This window comes from Mya arenaria, chromosome 2, assembly GCF_026914265.1.
Source record: "Mya arenaria isolate MELC-2E11 chromosome 2, ASM2691426v1".
Classification (NCBI taxonomy): domain Eukaryota; kingdom Metazoa; phylum Mollusca; class Bivalvia; order Myida; family Myidae; genus Mya; species Mya arenaria.
Window position 1 is genome coordinate 17,497,496 of NC_069123.1, and position 22,438 is coordinate 17,519,933.

Genomic DNA, 22,438 nt, shown 5'->3' on the forward strand with positions numbered 1-22,438 from the left:
GACAATACTGTAGGTGCTTGCATCATGTGACAACACTGTAGGTGCTTGCATCATGTGACAATACTGTAGGTGCTTGCATCATGTGACAACACTGTAGGTGCTTGCATCATGTGACAACACTGTAGGTGCTAGCATCATGTGACAACACTGTAGGTGCTTGCATCATGTGACAATACTGTAGGTGCTAGCATCATGTGACAATACTGTAGGTGCTTGCATCATGTGACAACACTGTAGGTGCTTGCATCATGTGACAACACTGTAGGTGCTTGCATCATGTGACAATACTGTAGGTGCTAGCATCATGTGACAACACTGTAGGTGCTTGCATCATGTGACAATACTGTAGGTGCTAGCATCATGTGACAATACTGTAGGTGCTTGCATCATGTGACAATACTGTAGGTGCTAGCATCATGTGACAATACTGTAGGTGCTTGCATCATGTGACAATACTGTAGGTGCTTGCATCATGTGACAATACTGTAGGTGCTAGCATCATGTGACAATACTGTAGGTGCTTGCATCATGTGACACTACTGTAGGTGCTTGCATCATGTGACAATACTGTAGGTGCTAGCATCATGTGACAATACTGTAGGTGCTTGCATCATGTGACACTACTGTAGGTGCTTGCATCATGTGACAATACTGTAGGTGCTTGCATCATGTGAAAATACTGTTGGTGCTTGCATCATGTGGCAATACTGTAGGTGCTTGCACAAAAATTTAATACAGCTTGTCTGATCAGTGCTGATTAAATTTGTTAAAATATTGATAGTACATTTGGGTCAACATTCATACTGAAAGAAAACATAATTTTATTAAAAGTGTTTAATCTTGAATAAATGCATTTTTTTGGCGATCTACTGGAGAGTAGCAGTAAGATATGAGTCCTGGAGTACCTGGTACTCTTGTATTCTTTATACAGTACTCACTGAGTAGTCTGGGTCATCCTTCCTGTGCTCCGACTCCTGTACACAATTGTCCATCACCACCTGCCGGAGATCCAAATGTAATCTTAAGATAACTGTTATTATCTTTAAAGCTTTTATCAAATTACTTTTGATTACCAAAACCTTTTGTCAGAAACAAATGCTTAAGATGTGTCAGCAAATGTTTTTCTTTGGGGCATTCATATGAATTTTAAATGCAGAATTCCTAGACTATTTCTAGACACTCATGCAATACCGTTGTATGTCTCAACACAAGACAACACACTCGTGCAACATCGTGCCAACAAGAGTGACTAAATATAAGTTATCATAACTTTCTTCACAATCTTTGTAAAATTTACAATGTTTAAGCTTATACTGTTGTATGATTTAAATTCTTTTTTATTTACAGTTTGTATGATTGAACAAACATTGATTTTAAGTTGCAACTTTTGCCTCTCAAGACCATATACAGAACATGTATATGGCTCCAAAACATTAAAATACCAGTAAATGACTTCATTATGGAAATTATATACAGAAGAGAGCATTATTAAATGAGCTGAAAATTAAATGGCAAAAAATGATGTAAAAATTACCAAAGCAGCATCGGGAGCCTTCTTGATGAGTTTCTTTATCATAGGATAGCCATCAGCGTCTCTCACTGCCATTATCTCAGTCCATCTGAATCAGTCACAATTACATCTCATTAAATGTTTAATAATACAATGAAAACTACAGGGACAAGCCCAGCAGTCAAAAATTTATGAAAAAACGACCACACACATCAAAATAGCTATACCAATTAATGAAGTACCAGTAATAATTAATAAATTAGTTCTTATGTTCATATTAGTTCAAATTTCTTTTCACAAATGTGTTCATAAACTCAAGTAGAGCATACATGTAGTAAGAAAACTATTTGATGAAAAACATATTTAAATATCAAAGAATATGTCTAAACAATAAAGTAAAGGGTATACTTGACTTTGACAAATTACACCTTTCGAAAACTTCTTACCAAACTAACGCACAGCAAAAAATCTCCTGCTGGATTTGTATTTTTTGTCTCTTTATTTGTTTGTCATTCATTATTTTCATAAAACTAAGATCTTTGTATGTTTTTTCGAAATCTGTTTACACCCACATCCATAAAACACAGCTATGGGTTTTAAATCTAGGAGTGAAAAAATGTGAAAATTAGTTAGTCCTGAAAAAACAAGAGCTGTCGTAAGACAGCGCGCTCGACTACGCCGCTTTGACTTAGAATACAATAACGATGTAATAATACCAAGTTTGGTTTCTTTATGTCAAACCTAACTAAAATTATTATTATGTTTCTTCTTGTAAGATGGTCGTAAATAATTTTGAATTTTATTAAGTGCATTTAATGAACGGTATAGAAGTTTTTTTATTAAAATCACAACTTGCCCTTAACTTTTACTTGCCTAAAACTTAAACCTAAGTTCCATAGTCAATCAGGGGCCATAATTTGTATAAAAGATATTATGTAGTATTAAGTCAATTGAATGAATGTTATTGGAGTTTTAAGTGAAAATCCCAACTTGCCCTAAAACTTTAACCTGACCTTAAACTTTAACCTAAGTCAATCAGGGGCCATAACTTGTATTTAGGATAATATGGAGTTATGTAACCTCATTGTGGGATGGTCCTGAACAACTGTGTGAAGTATTAAGTCAATTGAACAAAGGGTATAGAAGTTATTAATAAATATTCCAACTTGCCCTAAAACTTTAACCCAAGTTCCATAGTCAATCAGGGGCCATAATCTGTGTAAAGAATAATATGGAGTTATCTAACCTCATCATGTGATGGTCCTGAACAACTGTGTGAAGTATTAAGTCAATTGAACAGGATATAGAAGTTATTAATAAATATTCCAACTTGCCCTAAAACTTTAACCCAAGTTCCATAGTCAATCAGGGGCCATAATCTGTGTAAAGAATAATATGGAGTTATCTAACCTCATCATGTGATGGCCCTGAACAACTGTGTGAAGTATTAAGTCAATTGAATGTAGGTATTGGACTTATAAGTGAAAATCTCAACTTGCCCTAAAACTTTAACCGGACGCCAACGCAGGGCAAGTAGTATAGCCCACCTATTCTTCGAATACTCGAGCTAATAACAAGGGCTGTCACAGAGACAGCGCACTCAACTATCTCTTTTCAGTGTATGGATTGAAAAGTTTTGGCGAAACATGCATGGATCACTGTTAGATTAGATTTCAATGCAATACATGATGTGCGGAGATATTAACATAAATGTGGTTACATGCAAAATTTTAACCAGAATTTTTAAGTGTAATAATAAAGGGCCATTATTTGCAAAACACAGTTATCTAACTTGATTATTCAATAAAGTTGGATGGTTGAATACCATTGTATAAAGTCTCAATGCAATACATCAAGTAGTTGCTGAGATATTATCCTATGTGTGCTAACATGCAAGACCTTAACCAGAATTTCTAAGTCGCATAATAAAGGGGCAAAAATTATATAATATGAAAGATAGAGTTATCATACTTGATTAAATAAGAAGGTTAAATGGTTGGGAGCCTGTGTGTAAAGTTTCAATGCAATACATGATGTATTTGCTGAAGCATTGACTTAAAAGTGGTTACATGCAAAACCTTAACCAGAATTTCTATGATGAATAAAAAAGGGGCCATTATTTGAATTTAATGCAAACTAGAGTTATCTTACTTGGTTATTTAAGTAGTTTGGATGGTTGAGTACCATTTTATAAAGTCTCAATACAATTCATCCAGTAGTTGCTGAGATATTAATCTATGTGTGCTTACATGCAAAACCTTAACCAGAATTTCTGAGTCGAATAATAAAGGGCAATTTTTTGCATTAAATGCAAACTAGAGTTATCTGACTTGGTAAATTAAGTAGGTTGGATGGTTGAGTACCATTGTATCAAGTCTCAATGCAATACCTCAAGCAGTTGCTGAGATATTAACCTATGTGTGCTTGCACGCAAAACCTTAACCAGAATTTCTAAGTCAAATAATAAAGGCCTATTATTTGCATTAAATGCAAACTAGAGTTATTTAACTTGGTTAATTATGTAGGTTGGATGGTTGAGTACCATTGTATCAAGTCTCAGTGCAATACCTCAAGTAGTTGCTGAGTTATTAACCTATATGTGCTTGCACGCAAAACCTTAACCAGAATTTCTAAGTCAAATAATAAAGGCCCATTATTGGCATTAAATGCAAAGTAGAGTAATCAAACTTGGTTAATTAAGTATGTTGGATGGTTGAGTACCATTGTATAAAGTCTTAATGCAATACCTCAAGTAGTTGCTGAGATATTAACCTATGTGTGCTTGCACGCAAAACCTTAACCAAGGGGTGACGCCGACGCAGACGCTGACGCTTGGGTGAGTAGTATAGCTCTCCTTATTCTTCAAATAGTCGAGCTAAAAAGTATTCAATTGAGTGAATTCATACTTTTTATGTTGCATCATGGTGATCCCTACATCTGTCTGGTCATAGTCGAGGGCCATATCCAGGGCAGACTTCTTGTAGCTGTTTAGAAGAATCGGGGAGGCATTCTTGTTCAAGAGCAACCGGACAGCATCAACATGGCCGCCTGCAGCACTCATGTGCAAGGCTGTGTTCTGTTAGAAACATATAGCTTAGAATAATATCATAAATGTACAGGAAGATGGGAATACAAAGACTTCCAATTTCTCTGTCAAACTTACACCTATTTTGAGCTGTGGGAGATGTTTTCTTCCAAACAGACTAGAGAAACAAGAATGGCATGGAGCAAAATTCAACACTTGAATGTGAATTTTCAGTCAAAAAGATGCATTTCTTAATACTTATTGAAGCCATAGGTCTGCAATTGGGTATATTGTCTCTGGTTACATATAAACCAAATTTAACCTTCTCTTTCTTACATGAAAATTATTTTACAGAGTCAAATTTGATACATGCATGAAGCAGTTATTACTACAGGAAGTCCTTATACACATCATAATATTGTATTTACACTTACAATTTTAGTATTCAAACTAAGGTATCGGGTTACCGTACCCTACCTACGAAATAGGGGCCGACCCTACTGTTTTTATACTGTCAGTTGGTAAAAAACAGGTAGAGTATGTAGGTTTGTGTTCTTTTAGTGTGTGTTTTAATATGTAGTTTAAAAGCTTCATACAGAAGATTCCGTTAGCACCATTCTCCAATGATGACAATTATGTTCTTATATAAAGCCTAATAAAAAAATAAAAATAAAGAAGCCTACCTACCCTACCTGATTTTGGAAATAATGTTTCCCTAACCAAAATCCCCCTTTTTTGCCATATGACCATTTGTAATGGTTCTCTAAACAAATTTTGTTTCGAAGGGATGTAAAGATAAAAGAAAAAACATATATTAATTTGCCCAAAAAACAAAATTATGTACAAAAAATCATACTTAAGTCACAAACCTAACCTTTATTTTATCACAGGCATTGACCTCTGCAAAGTTATCTATTAATAGCTGCATGACCTTCACATGACCCTTGGATGCTGCTAGGATCAGAGCTGTACAGTAATTTTCATCTCTGAAATTTGCAAATTTTTGTAATCAAAATACCTGAATTTCAGAAATTGGAAAAATTCTCACTTTTAAGCAAATACCTTTACTCTACTTTCACTAAAAAAATAATATATAAATATGTTGAATATACTTAACATTATTGCAAGACTCTTGTGTTTTGAATCACAATTGAATAATGTAGTGATGTTTGATGATATATGATGAATTATATATAATTATTCCTCCTCACCTTTTAGAGTTATCTGCTCATAGAACCAAGAGTGACCAGGGAGCCTTGAAGTAATTTGTGATACAACCAACTGTCAGCTAGTTTACCTTAAAGGGTTATCTGCTCCTGGAGGCAGGAGTGACCGGTGGCCATGAAGTAATCACTGGGACACCCAACCATCAGCCAGTTTTTCTTTTGGAATTATCCACCCTTAAAGCCAGAAGTGACTAGACAGTATTGAAATGACTTCTAAAACACTCAACCATCAGCTAGTTTACCTTATACAGTTATCTGCTCCTGGAGCCAGGAGTGACCAGGCAGCCGTGAAGTGAATAGTGCCCCTAAAGTGTTATTTGCCCCTAAAGCTGAGACACCCAACCATCAGCCAATTTACCTTACAGAGTTATCCACCCCTAGATCCAGGAGTGACCGGGCAGCCTTGAATTTACCACTTCGACACCCAACCAAGAGCCAATCTACCTAATAGAGTTATCAGCCCCTAAAGCCAGGAGCGACTGGGCAGCCTTGTATTTACCACTTAGACACCCAACCAGGAGCCAATTTACCTAATGGAGTTATCAGCCCCTAAAGCCAGGAGTGACCGAGCAGCCTTGTAGTGACCGCTGAGACACGCGGCCATTAGAGGGGAGCGACCATCACTGTCCCCATCGTTTGTCTCGGACCGGCTTGTTGCTATCAACATCTCGACACTGGTGTAGTTACCAAACCTGTTATATAAAATATGGAACTTTATATTATTGCATCATATTAGTATGGTAATGGCACTCATTTACCAGCTGTGTTGGTCTGAGATACAATTTTAAGATCTTAACCATCAGAGAGGCACAATATTATAAGTTACAGGGTTAGTAGGTGACCCGACTGGGCAAAGGAAAACATATCGGTTGAGAGCGAAGCTCAAACACGAGTATGGTTTCCTGCGCCCCGTTTATCCCATATCAGGTCACCTACTAACACTGTCATGTATATATCACGTTGACAACCTATTTACATGTTTAAATGTTTTATTTATTCATCGGAATATTCATCAGAATCGTAAAATAGACGCCATTTTGGAATGATATAAATTTAGTGACCCAATATGGAGAAATATGGGGTCACTGTGTGACCAGTCCTGGATCAATTGCATTATGTCATTTATGTTGGAGGCGTAATATAGGCTATTGACTGTTGTGATCAAAACAAAAACAAAGCATATGCTCTGTGTACAGATAAAAAAATATTAGCAATATTTTGGGGCTTTTTAAACTGGGGAATGTATCAACCTATTTTGTGCCCCTTTAAGTGACAAAACATATAAGACACACTGCATTCATGTTGGACTTTCTCTTTACATGTAACACCAACATTTCTTCCAATTCATTACCTTAAAGACATATGCATTACCCTGAGTGACAGTGCAATTACTTCAATGATAGATCATCATTTTGTTGGACAGCTACTGAATCTCAGTTATTCATCATATTCTCAAATTGAGCTGATTAATAGTTGAACCCATTATTACCTAACTCAGGCGCGTAGGAGCTGGGGTCACAGGGGCCTTGACCACGGCCCCAATATTCTGACAAGTAACGGCAATGGGGCCGCGAATATTTGATGCCGATTTTCTTAATAATTGTATTTTAAACAAAGCTACGCTCATATAGATCAATACCAGTCTGACACGATATTGAGTAAACAGGTCACCATGTCATAATTAAACCTGTGACCATCTAGATATTTGTCCTGTGACACCATGCCTTTAAAACAGTCGGCGGATTAACAAAGACGGGTAAGTGGAAGAAGAGGCAATAAGACAATTATTATTTGTATCGTTTTTGACCTTTCAAAAACGGTAGTTCATTGTGATGATTGCAATTACTCGTTAAAATAGAAATGTCATTAAATAGCCAGCAATATGTTACTATGTAATTTCAAACTCGCCACATTAAAGTTTGACTTTAAAATGGACTTTCCAAATAACCCTAAAGTTTTAAATTTTCAAAGAGATCTTTTGTCACTAGAAAAAATGAACACATGGCTTTCAACTCGAAATGGTTCAAAAGTCACTCGTGGTTTCACTATAAACAGGTTAACTGTGCTAATTTGTTATTTAGCATACATTGTGAGACTGCAAATATGAACACATGCTACTAAATGATTATACAGTGAAAACTCACTAAACCGGACAAGGTCCGGACCGGGGACAATTTCCGGTTTAGTGAGGATTCCGGTTTAGTGAGGATTTGATGTACGGAGTAAGTTTACTCAAAATATTAACTGAGTTAACCTTTAAAGGGAAATTGAAAATTGGAATAAAATAAAAACACATAAAGATAACATTTATTTTACATCAATGATGGTTCAAGTAACTTGAAATAATGCATAGAATATACATGTATATTCATTTATATATCAATGTACATTACAGATACAGTTTATATCATTGTACATGTACATTGTACATGTATCTTTACGCTTCTAGTGTGATACATAATGTTCATAATGTCGCCCACTGATGATTTTCCGATGCCAAAGCGTTCAGCGAGAATCTGAAATAAATCGAATGAAACATTTTAATGCAGTGTAAAAGCGAAATTTAAACTGAAATTTAAAATAAACAGCAAATTCAAAGATTTCATACAGTAAACATACCTTGATTGTAGGCTTAGGGATTTTCTCAGAATCTCTAATGAGATTCATTTTGTCCTCTAGGGACAGTTCAATTCTTCGACGTTTAGACAGAGGTTGAGACATGATTAAAGCACATGCAAAAGTGATAAACATAATTCTGCGTTTTTATAATCATCTTTTTTCCGAGTCTAAAAAAATAAAACAACTCGCGTAATTTAATGCTTGTTAAGTATGTTTGATAGTTTAATTAACGCACCGCTCTAATTTGATTCACTCATAGAAGTCTTTAGATAAAACAACCCTCCAAAATGATCACTTAATAACCGTTTCTAGTTCTTTATTTTCTACAACAAACAAATTAATGTCTCAATCATTTTTTTCTTTTCACAAGTTTGATTAACGTTTGATTATCGCGCGGCAGTCAATCCACAGCGGAATCATCATTATCGATTATCGAGTTATCACAACATCAAATGTACAATATTTAACGACGCACCGGCTGTCAAAACAAAGTGACAAAGTGACACGCGATTCGCGAATTCCTGATACACAAAATCATTTTGACATGTTTGAACAAATAAACGTCCGGTTTTGCGAGGTAAAATTACGTTGACAACTAACAAATTTTCTCGATTTTTTGTCCGGTATCCGGAATTCCGAGGTTCCGGTTTTGTGGGGATTATTTTACATTGAAAAGTATAAGGGAAAAATCGGGACTCTGAAAAAAGTCCGGTATCCCGAGGATTCCGGTTTTGTGGAGATCCGGTTTAGCGAGGTTCCACTGTAGTTTTATATCCATCAACTATTTTAACCGCAAAAGGTTTAGATAAAAACATTAAAATAAAACCTGAACTCACTGGAAATCGAGTCTTTCAATGCTTAAAATTAAAAAACATCTCGAAGGTAGGGGAAATCCCTCCCGTGCCAACCCCTTCCGCGGCCCCAGAGTCAATTTCCTTCCTACGCGCCTGCTAACTAGGTACATGAATATGGTTGAATTGTAAAACAAAATACATATATTTTATATAATACCAGATAATGGCTGTATTGGTACAATATTAAATTGTTTAAGGTCATGGTGTTTCATATTTAAAAAATAAAGCTGTGAAAAATATCAAGAGCACAACTAGTTAATGCTTATGCTTGTCTGTTTTTTTTTCATTTTTGTAAGGGGCTTAACTAAACTGTTAGTTAGCTAAAGTTATGGGCCTTCATTCAAATTAAAGCCTTCATTGTCATATCTATGCTAACAAGCATGTGAATATCCGGAGCGATTTTAAGATGTTTGGCAAAACGAGTTATAATCTTTGAAGCATCAAGGATATTGCAGACGACAAAGACACCAAAGCTATGATCACAGTAAATCTACTTGTTGTCTTCAATAAAAAAAAAAAAGTTAAAAATAGAGCTGCCAAAAAGCCGATCTTACTCAGCAGCAATATGTAGCGGAGTTTTCACATCTTGATCCCGCGCATCAAGGCTGCTCCCAAAATCTATCAGCAACTTCAGCATCTGAGGAAAAATGGTTTTCCCATTATTTCATTTTGATTACATGTTGATGTTCTTTGGCAAATTCTGCACACTATAAGACGTTATATTAAACCTTTAATGTAGGAATTTAAATTAATTAGGCTGGTTTTGCACTTTATACATAAAATAACATCTTTAAATTGTGTAAATAAAACTATTCAACAAATTGAAACAAAATATAAAACAACGCAATATGTACCACCACTCAGCCAGGGTATTTTGTATAACTATGATCAAAACAAATAACTGACCAAATATGTTTCAGCCATAATTATGCGACTAATGCTACCCATGTGCATATTTTCAAACTAATTATGAGTAAAATACGTAATATATATATTTTTGACTATTTTTTAGTTATGGCCAATATTATTTGTGTGACATTGACAAAGCCCCCAGGGCAATTACAATTTACTCAATCATTTCAAAACTCAGGGAATGAAATAGGGAAATAATAAAAACATTATCTTTTGAAAGACATAATTCATTAAGAGGGATCTGATATAATAAATCTGAACTTAGATTTATTTTCTAAAATAAATAATTACTTGAAATACTAACAAGAAAGGTATTAGTTAAGTATGACGAATCCATGGCTACTGGCATGTCCAAATACTAATTAGGTACATGATTTATACATGCAGACTCATGTCTTGATGAATTGCTGTCAAATATTGATAACTAATTAGGCACAACAGGAATGTTCACCTAAGATGACTTTAATGGGTGACTAAGTCAGACAGCATTGCATTTAGGATGGACTGTGAAATTTGGCCCAATCAAAAGTTTAATAAATAAGCTGGAAATGACCTATGATTTTTTTGAAACTCAGGCTGCTACAGCAGGAGCTTGCCTACTTTAAGATCACTTTTCTTTAATAGCAATAAGCTAGACTTATTTCTACACAGTGCTGGCTTAAATAAGGTAGACTTTGACATCTATCATTTGTATCATATCCCCTGTATGGTTTTATATTAAACCCAGTTTAGAGTCGCCAATCGCAAGACCAGCAAACAGGAACTATAACAATCTTCTTTATTTATTAAGTCATAATGCAAGATAAGGCAACACCACATTGCATTCTTTTGCCACTTAAAACTGAGTAATGGTAACATTCAACTAATAAAAACACCAAAAGCTGATGCAAACACTTTTTTCTTCAGTCAAAAGTATTATATCTTGGCAATTATTAAAGTCAGGATAAGGAACCTTGCTTCATATATGTTTAACGTTTTTTAAGTGAACACAAAAGTTTTTGCATGTCAACGAAGCCAACAACGACACCAATTCTATCACAATACCTTTACTTAGAAAGAATCTTTTTAGAGAAAAAAATGACAAGCTTAATATCTATCATACAATGCAAGGCTATCAATCAATGTTTCCCTGTACAAGACATTAGCCAACCCACCATGGTATTTCCAGTTCTGGCGGCATAGTGAGCCACAGTCTGGTCTCGATGGTCAACCAGTCTCAACAGATCGTTACCTCCACTCTACAAGTACATGGATAATATCATTCATTTTATTTTAGTTCATGGTATATACTTTTAAATGAGTTTAGCTTCATTGTGAAGATTTTTGGTCAATGAATATACATATCTTAGTTCATTTATAGTCATGGTGCTATGAATAAGGAATACTTGAACAATCCAACATTTTACTATTTTCAACTTTTTTCATAAAATTAACATTTTTAAGTAACTTTCTATAATTGTAAAATAAGATGTATACACTTAAAATAATGTGAAGTACACTTTTCAGACTGGGCATTTTTTGTTCTGGGTCTTTCTGATTCTGTTCTTTTTTGACCAGCACTCATTTTGAAAAGCTGTATTTGAATGCCAACCAGATATTAGTAATAATAAATATTCCCAAACGCATTACCTTCATAAGAGCCTGCAATATATTGTAATGTTCCTGGTCAACAGCCCAATGCAGTGCTGTTCTCATGCAGCTGTCTGTGGCCTTGACCTTGGCCCCGTTGCTAAGCAGGAACTCAATAACATGCAGGTGCCCCTTCCACGTAGCAACCAGCAGGGGAGTCATCTGCTCACTGGTGCGGGCATTGATGTTGGCACCCTTTGAAAGGTATCAAAAGGGTAAAATATCAGCTATAACTAATATCAGCTATGCCTGAATTCTTTATCAAACCCAAATCCTACAACATGTACAATGGTAACAGCTTTAACACTTGTGCCAAGTTTCATGCTTTTTCAATTTTCTGAAGTTTTGGGCAAATTTGATGGGGATTTCACTCGACTATAACAGCTAAAAAGCTAGCTAACGGATGCTTAAATTGTAAAAATAACAACATGCTAAATCATTTCAAGTGCAATTAAAGTGGATGTTTTTCAGTCGAATGAACTCAGAGCCTTAACTTGAAAAATATTTATCAAGAGTAATATAATGTAGTCATGAAAATGCGAACCACTTTTCATGTTTATATTTGCAATATTTTTGAGGTCTCCAAAACATTTAAGAATTTGCACAATAATGACATAAAGGTTATTGCAATGTTACAACTTATCATTAAAAAAAGGCAAAAAATGCTGACATTATTGATCAAGTCGACTTTAATGTAAGCAATGCTTTCGTAAATCAAATCAGGTAAGCTATAAATAAAAGAGTGCTTACTTTTTCTAACAGGACTTGTAGAACATCAGTCTTCCCGTACATGGCACACCTAGAGAAAAATACAGGTATTGCATGTGGTTTGTGGTCACAAAACAATGGCCCATACATGGCACACCTAGAGAAAAATACAGATATTGCATGTGGTTTGTGGTCACAAAACAATGGCGCATACATGGCACACCTAGAGAAAAATACAGGTATTGCATGTGGTTTGTGGTCACAAAACAATGGCGCATACATGGCACACCAAGAGAAAAATACTGGTATTGCATGTGGTTTGTGGTCACAAAACAATGGCCCATACATGGCACACCTAGAGATAAATACAGGTATTGCATGTGGTTTGTGGTCACAAAACAATGGCCCATACATGGCACACCAAGAGAAAAATACAGGTATTGCATGTGGTTTGTGGTCACAAAACAATGGCCCATACATGGCACACCAAGAGAAAAATACTGGTATTGCATGTGGTTTGTGGTCACAAAACAATGGCGCATACATGGCACACCAAGAGAAAAATACTGGTATTGCATGTGGTTTGTGGTCACAAAACAATGGCCCATACATGGCACACCTAGAGATAAATACAGGTATTGCATGTGGTTTGTGGTCACAAAACAATGGCCAATACATTGCACACCTAGAGATAAATACAGGTATTGCATGTGGTTTGTGGTCACAAAACAATGGCGCATACATGGCACACCTAGAGATAAATACAGGTATTGCATGTGGTTTGTGGTCACAAAACAATGGCGCATACATGGCACACCTAGAGATAAATACAGGTATTGCATGTGGTTTGTGGTCACAAAACAATGGCGCATACATGGCACACCAAGAGAAAAATACAGGTATTGCATGTGGTTTTTGGTCACAAAACAATGGCCATTACATGGCACACCAAGAGTAAAATACTGGTATTGCATGTGGTTTTTGGTCACAAAACAATGGCCCATACATGGCACACCAAGAGAAAAATACTGGTATTGCATGTGGTTTGTGGTCACAAAACAATGGCGCATACATGGCACACCAAGAGAAAAATACTGGTATTGCATGTGGTTTGTGGTCACAAAACAATGGCCCATACATGGCACACCTAGAGAAAAATACAGGTATTGCATGTGGTTTTTGGTCACAAAACAATGGCCCATACATGGCACACCAAGAGAAAAATACAGGTATTGCATGTGGTTTGTGGTCACAAAACAATGGCCCATACATGGCACACCAAGAGAAAAATACAGGTATTGCATGTACTTCTGACACAAATTGACAGTGATTGCCAACAAAATATGTCAGGCATATACAAAAAAAGCCATGTACATAATGACCAGTGTTGATAATATGTATCATGTAACATTCAGGTAACAAAGCATTCCCCCTTTAGGGTTTTAGCTTAAAAAAGTATGTAGACCAGTCCAGGAGATCAGTATGTTCACCCTACTGCTTTCACAGAATCAAATGCTTAAATATTTATTTTATTTTATTAAAACTCGAAATGTGACCATAAATTCATACAAACTTGACATATTAAACAGTTGAAGCCTAATAGTTACTTCAATCAAGCACAATTCCGTACATTTACTTTCAAATTCATAAGATCCATTTCTTCACAACCTGATATTATGTGCCTCTTTCTTCCTTAGCACCCTGTCTCTTTTCTGCAACACCTGACCTTTATATAACATGGCTGAAACACTACCCTTTAAACTGTGGATCTATATGTGATTTACTCCATCTTGCCCAGGACCAATGAACATATGATTGCTCCTTATTATGAATTATGAGAGACCACTTTTGGAGTAAAATAAAAAAAATCCAACTGAACCTGTGCACTGGTGTCATATGGTCCCCATCTCTGGCCTCTAGGTCCGCTCCTCTGTATAACAACTCTTTAACAATGGCGATATGACCCCCAATTACTGCCATGTGTAGTGGGGTGTAGTTTGTGTTCTAAAATATAAGAAAAATATCAGGAAAAAGTTTTGATGCCTAGATAAAAAAGTGAAAAAAACAATGATTTTATAAAAGATTGTTCTGAAGATTAATTATGCTGGATATACTATTAATAATTATTAAAAATATCCATTTAAAGTAGTAAAGCATATTTCATGTTGAGGCCAATTTGCATAGCGCCTAACATGGAATAGGTATTTAACTCTAATACCTAAAAAATAGAGCTATCGCAAGAATAATCACTACTGACTCCCCCGACAGACACAAAGCTCAATACCAAATGAAAGCTATTCTCTTGATCAAGCAATAACATAGGTTAGTTCCAAATAACTCATTTAAAATCAAAGTTATAATGTGTCAAATATTAAACAATATTTCAGCTAAACAAGAACTACAAACAATTGTGAAAACATTTCTTAAAAATCTATGACATACTAAATTTAAAACTTAGACAAGAAAAATATAAAAAAAACTATCATATTAAAGAAAACAATTCATATCAATAGATGTAATGGCAACTCAAGAAGGCAAATTTGGGGAAATGATAAAAAAAACTTAAAGAAACTCATCACGCATTGCAATCCATCTGCAGCTTCATGAAACAAACAATCACAATCATTAGGTCGTAATGACTACCAGCAAAAAAAGGAAATCAAGGATAAGAAATGATATAAGACAGTTCTATTGACTATTCGACATAAATTAAGGGATCTGACATATTCAAATTCAAAGGTTTAAGGATTTTAAATAGCGTGACAAATGTGTATTAAATAAAGATACTAAGGTAAAGAACAGAATTCCTTGGTAAAAACTAATATAAATATGTTTAGTAGGTGGCGGATATGTGGTCTAGTTGTTAAACACTTGACTGTCAATCAAAGGGTTGCAGGTTTGATTTCCAGCCACACCACTAAACAGATACTAATTGTCTTCCGGGAGGGACGTTAAATGGGGGCCCCCATGTGACAATGCTATGCACTAGTGCACATTAAAGAATCACGGTAGCTCAACCAGGGTTACTTTCTGACTGTCCACATGCTCTAAAAACCTAAAATGACTAACAATTTTATTGTAGCACTCGCTGAATGGGCCTTGCCCAAGTGCGAGAATAAATCACCTATGTATAGTAGTCTTTCCAAACAGGAACACAAAAGTGCTCTAAAAGTATGCACTTAAAGCACAGAAAATCTGCTTACGAGCAACAGGGAATATTTTCTGTGAGTGGGAGTTGAGTGATTCTAAAACTATATAACAGAACTAAGATACTCACTGTCTGCATGTTTATCTCTGCGCCATGGTCAAGTAACAAGTCTATGGCCTGGAAATATAAAAAAAGTATAATCCTTTAATCAAGTATCTGATTTTTTGTTTACTCTCACGTCGTGCCAATAGGATCACCAGAGGGATTCTGATTTAGAAAGCTTGTAAACGACCGCTCAAGTTCCATCAAGTCATTAATTTTTTAGCAGTTTGTTTATGTGCATATAGAGAAATTCGCGCCAACACTGATGCCGATGTAATGGTTAAGTAAAGCTAAAATAACTATTATAACTCAAGACCTGGTCAAACTTCACCAACAGGTTGACTATTAAATCATGAATGCTTAAATTTATATTGCCATCATGGTTTATTAAACTTAACAATCATACGCACATTCAACATCCCTTCTTTTACTGACAAGATATTTAAACCTGCTAATACTGACATATACTTTTTGAATTATAATTATTGTAAGTTACAATCAATACTAACATGATAACTAAATTGCCATTTAAATTTCAGTCATTTTTTTCTGTAAGTTTTTAAATATCTTAATAACATGCCCACCTCAAGTTTGTTGTTCTGTACAGCAAGATGCAGGGCACTGTTACCCTCGTTATCTGTGTGGTTGAGAATGGCTCCTTTCCCCGCTAAACCCTTCCACTCAACAGCTGAAATGTTAACATTTTCATATCATAGCACATGTTATAGTATTGTACAAGGCAAAGCAAAATGTTGTTTCCATGGTTGAGTATGATTACCTTATTAACTTAAACCTTCCACTGAACAGCCATTATAATCATACAAATCTTGTTATAACCTTGAAAGAAATTCTCGCAAAATGTTTAAGGCAGAAAATCAGATGATTTGTGAAGCTGTTGTGTTAGATAAAATCTTAATGTAAATTGACCACATAGGAACATCCAAGAATTGTGGGTAGACAAACAAACAAACATATGCCTGTTCTAGCGCTAAGTCTATTTCCCTCAAAATATTTATGTCAATAGAGTTTGGTTGACAAATTCGGGCACAGCACATTGGGTCACTTCACCTCAGTTGCTTTTTACGCTAAAGAAACAAATATAGTTTAAAACTAAACAAAAATAAAAATCGTTTACATGAAAGACTTCTTACTTTTATTGAGTATGAGATCTAAGATCTCGGTAAGCCCCTCTGCAGCAGCAAACAGTAGTGGGGTGCTGTTGGAGATGTCCCTGGCATCAAGGTCAGCCCCATGGTGAATCTATGGGGTTTTTTAGACATCCATTATGATTTTATGAAACAGAACCCAGAAAATAACCAAATGTTGCTCATAAACAATTCTTTTAATCATTTTGAAAGAAGACCACCCAAGGACCATTCCATCAAAGTTTGATTGAAATTGGCTAAGTGGTTTAATAGAAGCTATTTCAAGGGGGGACAATATTGTTTTGCACTTGAAATATTAGCCTTGATATTCGGGCTTTCAATTAATAGCTACATGGCCACAAATACCACCTTTAAAAAAAGCGCCAAAATATCAGTTATATTTTCTGATCTGTACTCAAATCATATGTTTTATTTTTGTTTTTATCATATACATGTAAGTCAAATGACATAACAATGCATTAAAATGCAGACATTTCTTTGTGCGTCTATCAAGTGTAAAACTATATTGTTCCCTTTTAAGTAAATGTGAATGACAACATACTAAAAGTTTACTCTGGCTATCGGTTCTGCTCTAAGGCAAGCTGGGAATCGAAAATTATTCCTTTCAATTCTGAACATCATGATATAAGCCAATAACAGGGCCTGACAATTAACGTATAATAATTCGTATTTCATAAAACTTGTACTAATCGTGCCACACCAGGTATTTGGCAACATATGCTTGTTTCAGCTGACAGGCCTCATGGAGCGGGGTCAGCTGGTCCTCATCCCGACTCTCCAGCTGGCACCCATCAGTGTACAGTAACAACTGCAATGACAGTCATTGACATATAGTTAGAAGATTATAACCAACAAGCCTGAATAAATAAACATATTACAAAACTGAGATACTTTTACTAGCCAGGGGATATTTCTGGCTTGCCGGCTTGTGCTTATTTTGATCACTGTAAGGACAATGACCCAATGTATATATTTTTGTCAATTTGGTCTTGTTTAATGCTGGTAAGAATAAATGTGTGACGTTTCATTCTCAGTTGATCATACGGTGTAACTTAACTCAACATTTAACATCTATCCAGAGTGAAGGGACCAAGTACAGAATATTCTGTTGAATGACTATGAAGTCAATGTTGATATTGAACTGTACTTATACAAATCATGACATTGCCTCAAATTTTGTCTTTTATTAAACACAAACAAAGTTTAAGATACAAAAAGCATGACCATTTTCAAAGAAAAGGTAACATTGCAACCTGACATTGAAACCCGAGCAAGAGTTTTAGTACTACCTCTGTGTTAAATTTTCAATGTCTTTGTTAAACTTCATTGAAATATGGCTTTGTCAGGGCAGTAAAATAATCAATTACCTGACACTGTCATGTCCACATGTTTTAGTGAACATCTATATTTCATTATATCATTTGGCCTTTAACTATCTGGCAGCCATCCTTGTTAATCACAAAGCATTTTTTTCATTGTTTTATATGTTTATGGTTCCCATGGGGACAAATCCATTTAATTCTCATTAATTTAAAGCCACAAGCTAAATCACAATTAGGTCAACCTTCTGGCTTTTACAAAAATACTAACTACCAGAAATGCTCAATTACTAACTCAAATAAATCTATCACTAATTAGCAGCCTAGCACTGTTAAAAATCTAATATGTTTTCACTCTGTTGGAATTGTATTCTCTCATAAATTATGTTTTTTATTATTGTTGTTCAATAGCCTAATTAAATGTTTTTGGGGTGGACATGTTCTTCAGTAATTTCTTGCAGTTTATTTGTTTTACCTGAAAGTGATGATTAATTGTCCCAGATTGTACTCGATCAAGCGTTTTATGAATGTTTAATCAGTATGTAAGAAAATACACATAATTTTATTATTAAAAACACTAATGACAAGAGCGTCAACTTTCACCAAATATGCCGTCCTATCAGTAAGTGGATACTTTAAATACAGTTATTGCCAATTCAAGGGTTATAACTCTGGAGTGACTTAGGTGACATGGCTAGTTATTGACCCTGACCAAGACATTCTGCCCACACTCATTATGACCCATCCTCGGCACCCCAGCATATCATAACCTATATGATACCCTGGGAAAATTGGCTAGGGAAACATCGTAAATCTTGCATATTTATAAGCATTTTCAGACCAATGAAATAACCGATAACAAAAAGAAAAGTATCTCCTTTGTGAAGAGCTATCAGTATTTTTAACAATATCCTGCCTAAAACAATTTGTAAGCCGTGATCTCATTGGATTATTTTGAACCGAGATTACATCCGTCCTCGGCCATTTCCACACCGCATGAGGTGTGTCTCATGCGACCAATGAAGCGGGTGGATTTCAAATTATTAATTATTCAGGAGTACGAGATTTTTACAGCTTATTTGCCCAGGGTTTCATATAGGTTAGGATACGCTGGGGTGCCGAGAATTATTATGACCCAAATTGGTAATGATTGGACAAAGGCTTCTAAAGATATTGATCGGACAAGACAAAAATTAGATTATTTCTATAATTGAAATGTCATAACTCTCAGTGCTCAGGCTGGTTATCAAACATGTTTAAGATATTATGCCCATACATATTTTTACCAAAATTGGTGATGATTGGGCAAGGGCTTCTATAATTATTGATCAGACATGACCAATTTAAGGTAATTTCTATAAATTAAGGGGGATAACTCTCAAATGATTGATGCAATATGGCTGGTTATCGAATTTGTCTGAGATACTATGTCTATTCACATTCTGACCAAATTTGGTGATGATTGGTGAAAGGCTTCTTAAGTTATTGATTGGACATGACCAATTCTAGGTAATTTCTATAATTGAAGGATGGCAACTCCTGTGTGACTAATGGGATTTTGCTGGTTGCCTAACTTGTCCAAGATATTATATCCATGTCATTACCTGAACCATCTCCAGGTGACCTTTCCTTGCAGCGTGATGTAGTGGTGTTTTCTTCTTGCAGTCTCGACACATGATGTTGACTCCGTTCTCGAGCAGGAACTTTGCCACATCAATGGAATTATACCGGGCCGCAAGGTGAAGGGGATACATGTCGTAAGGGCCTATCACATTGGGGTCTGAAAGTATGGCATTTATGGTTCACTTATTTCCTATACTTTTAATTCATCCTTCGTCAAACTCAAAATATAGCAAGATTTAAATAAAAACATGTAGTAATTAGAATTTGAATATCACTAAATGGCAATCAATGCAAAAAAAATAACTTATAATATATAATTCTTACTTACAGACAAAAACATCTTCTTTTTAAAATGTAAAGAAAATCTTCCAACAAGTCACTCCCCTTCAGCAGTTGAAATAATTCCACAAACCTGCTTTAAACTCCATGAGAACAGCAAGGGATTGTACACGGTTGTACTTGGCGGCAACATGTATGGGTGTATTGCCGGCATTGTCCGTAGAGTTGATAAGGTCAGGGTTACGACGTAACTGATACTGCAGGTCCCCAACAAGGTCATCTCGAATTATCTGTTAGTGGGATATGTTATCACAATTGTACATGTTTAAGGTACTTAATGGTACTTACTTCATTTTTTTACTACAGTACTGGTATCAAGATTTAGAAAGAAAATAGTACTGAGAAAATAGTACTAGTTTCAATAATAGGAATTAACATTTTACCAGTATCAATATTTAGAAAAATAATAGTACTGAGAAAATAGTAGTGGTATCAATATTAGGAATTGACATTTTACTGGCATCAATAGTAAGAAAGAAAAAAGAAGAGAAATTGTACAAGTATCAATATTAAGAAGGAAAAAGTACTGCTATCAATCTTTAAAACAAAAATAGTACTGGTTTTAATGTGTAGAAAGTGACTTAGCATAAGTTAATATTCTTTTCTCACAATCGTTGTAAAACAAATAAAGATTCAACTAAAATAGTTCTGGTATCATAGAACTGGTATCAAGAAGGTTCTCTTGGTAAAGAGACAGACTCGTAAGTGTAAAGAGACAGACTCGTAATTTTATCGTATTGTTATTGTCGTCATATATTATTAAACCACGATACAATCATTATTTGAATATGTCAATAAAAATTGACATGAATATGTTAAATATGTTATCCACATGCTCGCTCATGTTTTTTGACCAAAAATTAGTTTTCCTGGTAATGCATCTGAAAACATTTATTTTATCATTATTTTACTCTATGATATCAATATTACAGACACAATAAAATTATAGTATAAAAAAGACAATAAGGTAAAACTGACAACTTCATCTCTACGCAACCATAACTTAAACAAAAGTTATGGATATAATGACCTTTTAACAATACATTGATAACATCATGTGATAATGTCAATCAACCAATCACGCAACAACAAAGCTGTGATCAAGTGACCATTAGTGTTAGTAATGCTAATGAAAATTGTGGTCTGCAAAGACAATATTTGAGCAGAACAGAACAGAACAGATTTTATTTTCACTTAAACTTATACAGTTTTTCGTGATAAACATACATATTGCATACAAATACATAAATTGTATACAAATACATGAATTGTACAATTTGAGCAAATATCAACATTTGCTAGTTACTAAAACATGTACCCGTTAAAAATAAAAAATAAAATCCATTATTTCTGTTGATAATGTATTATAGCAAAATCAAAGCATAAAGACATTTGTAATAAATTACCTTTCCAATCATCTTCAAGAATCAATCTGTTGTAGGTTAAATTCAAACAGAACTTTTTCAATTACGTAATTACAATTTCCTGGGATACCGTAATCAAAGTCTCCAAACACGAGTTTTTCACAAACCTTTTCCCATTAATATCTAATTAAAACAGTGCACCTGTGATCAAACGTTTTGATCACATTCAATTAATTTTCCATTAAATCGTGAGGAATAGGGAATTGCCTAAACATTTAATGTAATTTCATCTCATTCCTATACCTATTACCTTCATCTAATTCCTGAATGTATGCAGAGAAGCAAGAGTGAGTATTCTGTCATAACCAATTAATTAGTCAATCAATTACGTTAGTTGAATCTGAGCAGATTTTTATCATATGTATAATATCATCATTTAAGGTATGAATAACCGTACACAAACCTTGCATATAAACTAAAAAACAGTATACATGTATATTGCAAAACCGAGGGACAATTTTGAATTTTCTAATTGCATTAATTTTATCTCTTTACACATATATACAGCTATTAATCATCTTTAACAACTATAATAAAATACTTAGAAAATTATATATTTTTATGCATTTTTGTCATTCTTTAATTAATTCATTTGTTTACTTTTAAATAAATCAAGAACATTAAAAAATATATACTGCTATCAGACATGTAAATCTTTGGCTGTCCCACAGAGGTAGATTTTGGTCCAGAGAGGTAGATTTTTGAAGATGTAATCAGCAATTTCTTTAATTTTTTTGGTCTTTTTAGTGTGTTTTAAGCACCTAATATGAAATTTCTTTGCAAGCCCCACATCATTATCAATACACAATTAATTTTCGCAACTTCAGGTATTTG

General features: G+C 34.7%; 1 protein-coding gene across 1 annotated transcript in view; it reads right to left on the reverse strand.

Moving 5' to 3' along the window:
• Positions 1-22,438, reverse strand: part of LOC128213609 (transient receptor potential cation channel subfamily A member 1-like) — a 38,875-nt gene that overhangs the window by 12,598 nt on the left and 3,839 nt on the right. Inside the window, exons 2-17 of the mRNA XM_052919515.1 lie at positions 20,254-20,410; positions 19,823-19,998; positions 17,600-17,707; positions 16,885-16,993; positions 16,318-16,421; positions 15,761-15,808; positions 14,363-14,487; positions 12,526-12,574; positions 11,776-11,970; positions 11,301-11,384; positions 9,789-9,871; positions 6,292-6,453; positions 5,410-5,521; positions 4,417-4,586; positions 1,535-1,619; positions 939-998 (exon numbers count right to left, since the gene is read on the reverse strand). Coding sequence (XP_052775475.1) covers positions 939-998; positions 1,535-1,619; positions 4,417-4,586; positions 5,410-5,521; positions 6,292-6,453; positions 9,789-9,871; positions 11,301-11,384; positions 11,776-11,970; positions 12,526-12,574; positions 14,363-14,487; positions 15,761-15,808; positions 16,318-16,421; positions 16,885-16,993; positions 17,600-17,707; positions 19,823-19,998; positions 20,254-20,410 — 1,827 coding nt within the window. The remainder of the gene's footprint in view (positions 1-938; positions 999-1,534; positions 1,620-4,416; positions 4,587-5,409; positions 5,522-6,291; positions 6,454-9,788; positions 9,872-11,300; positions 11,385-11,775; positions 11,971-12,525; positions 12,575-14,362; positions 14,488-15,760; positions 15,809-16,317; positions 16,422-16,884; positions 16,994-17,599; positions 17,708-19,822; positions 19,999-20,253; positions 20,411-22,438) is intronic.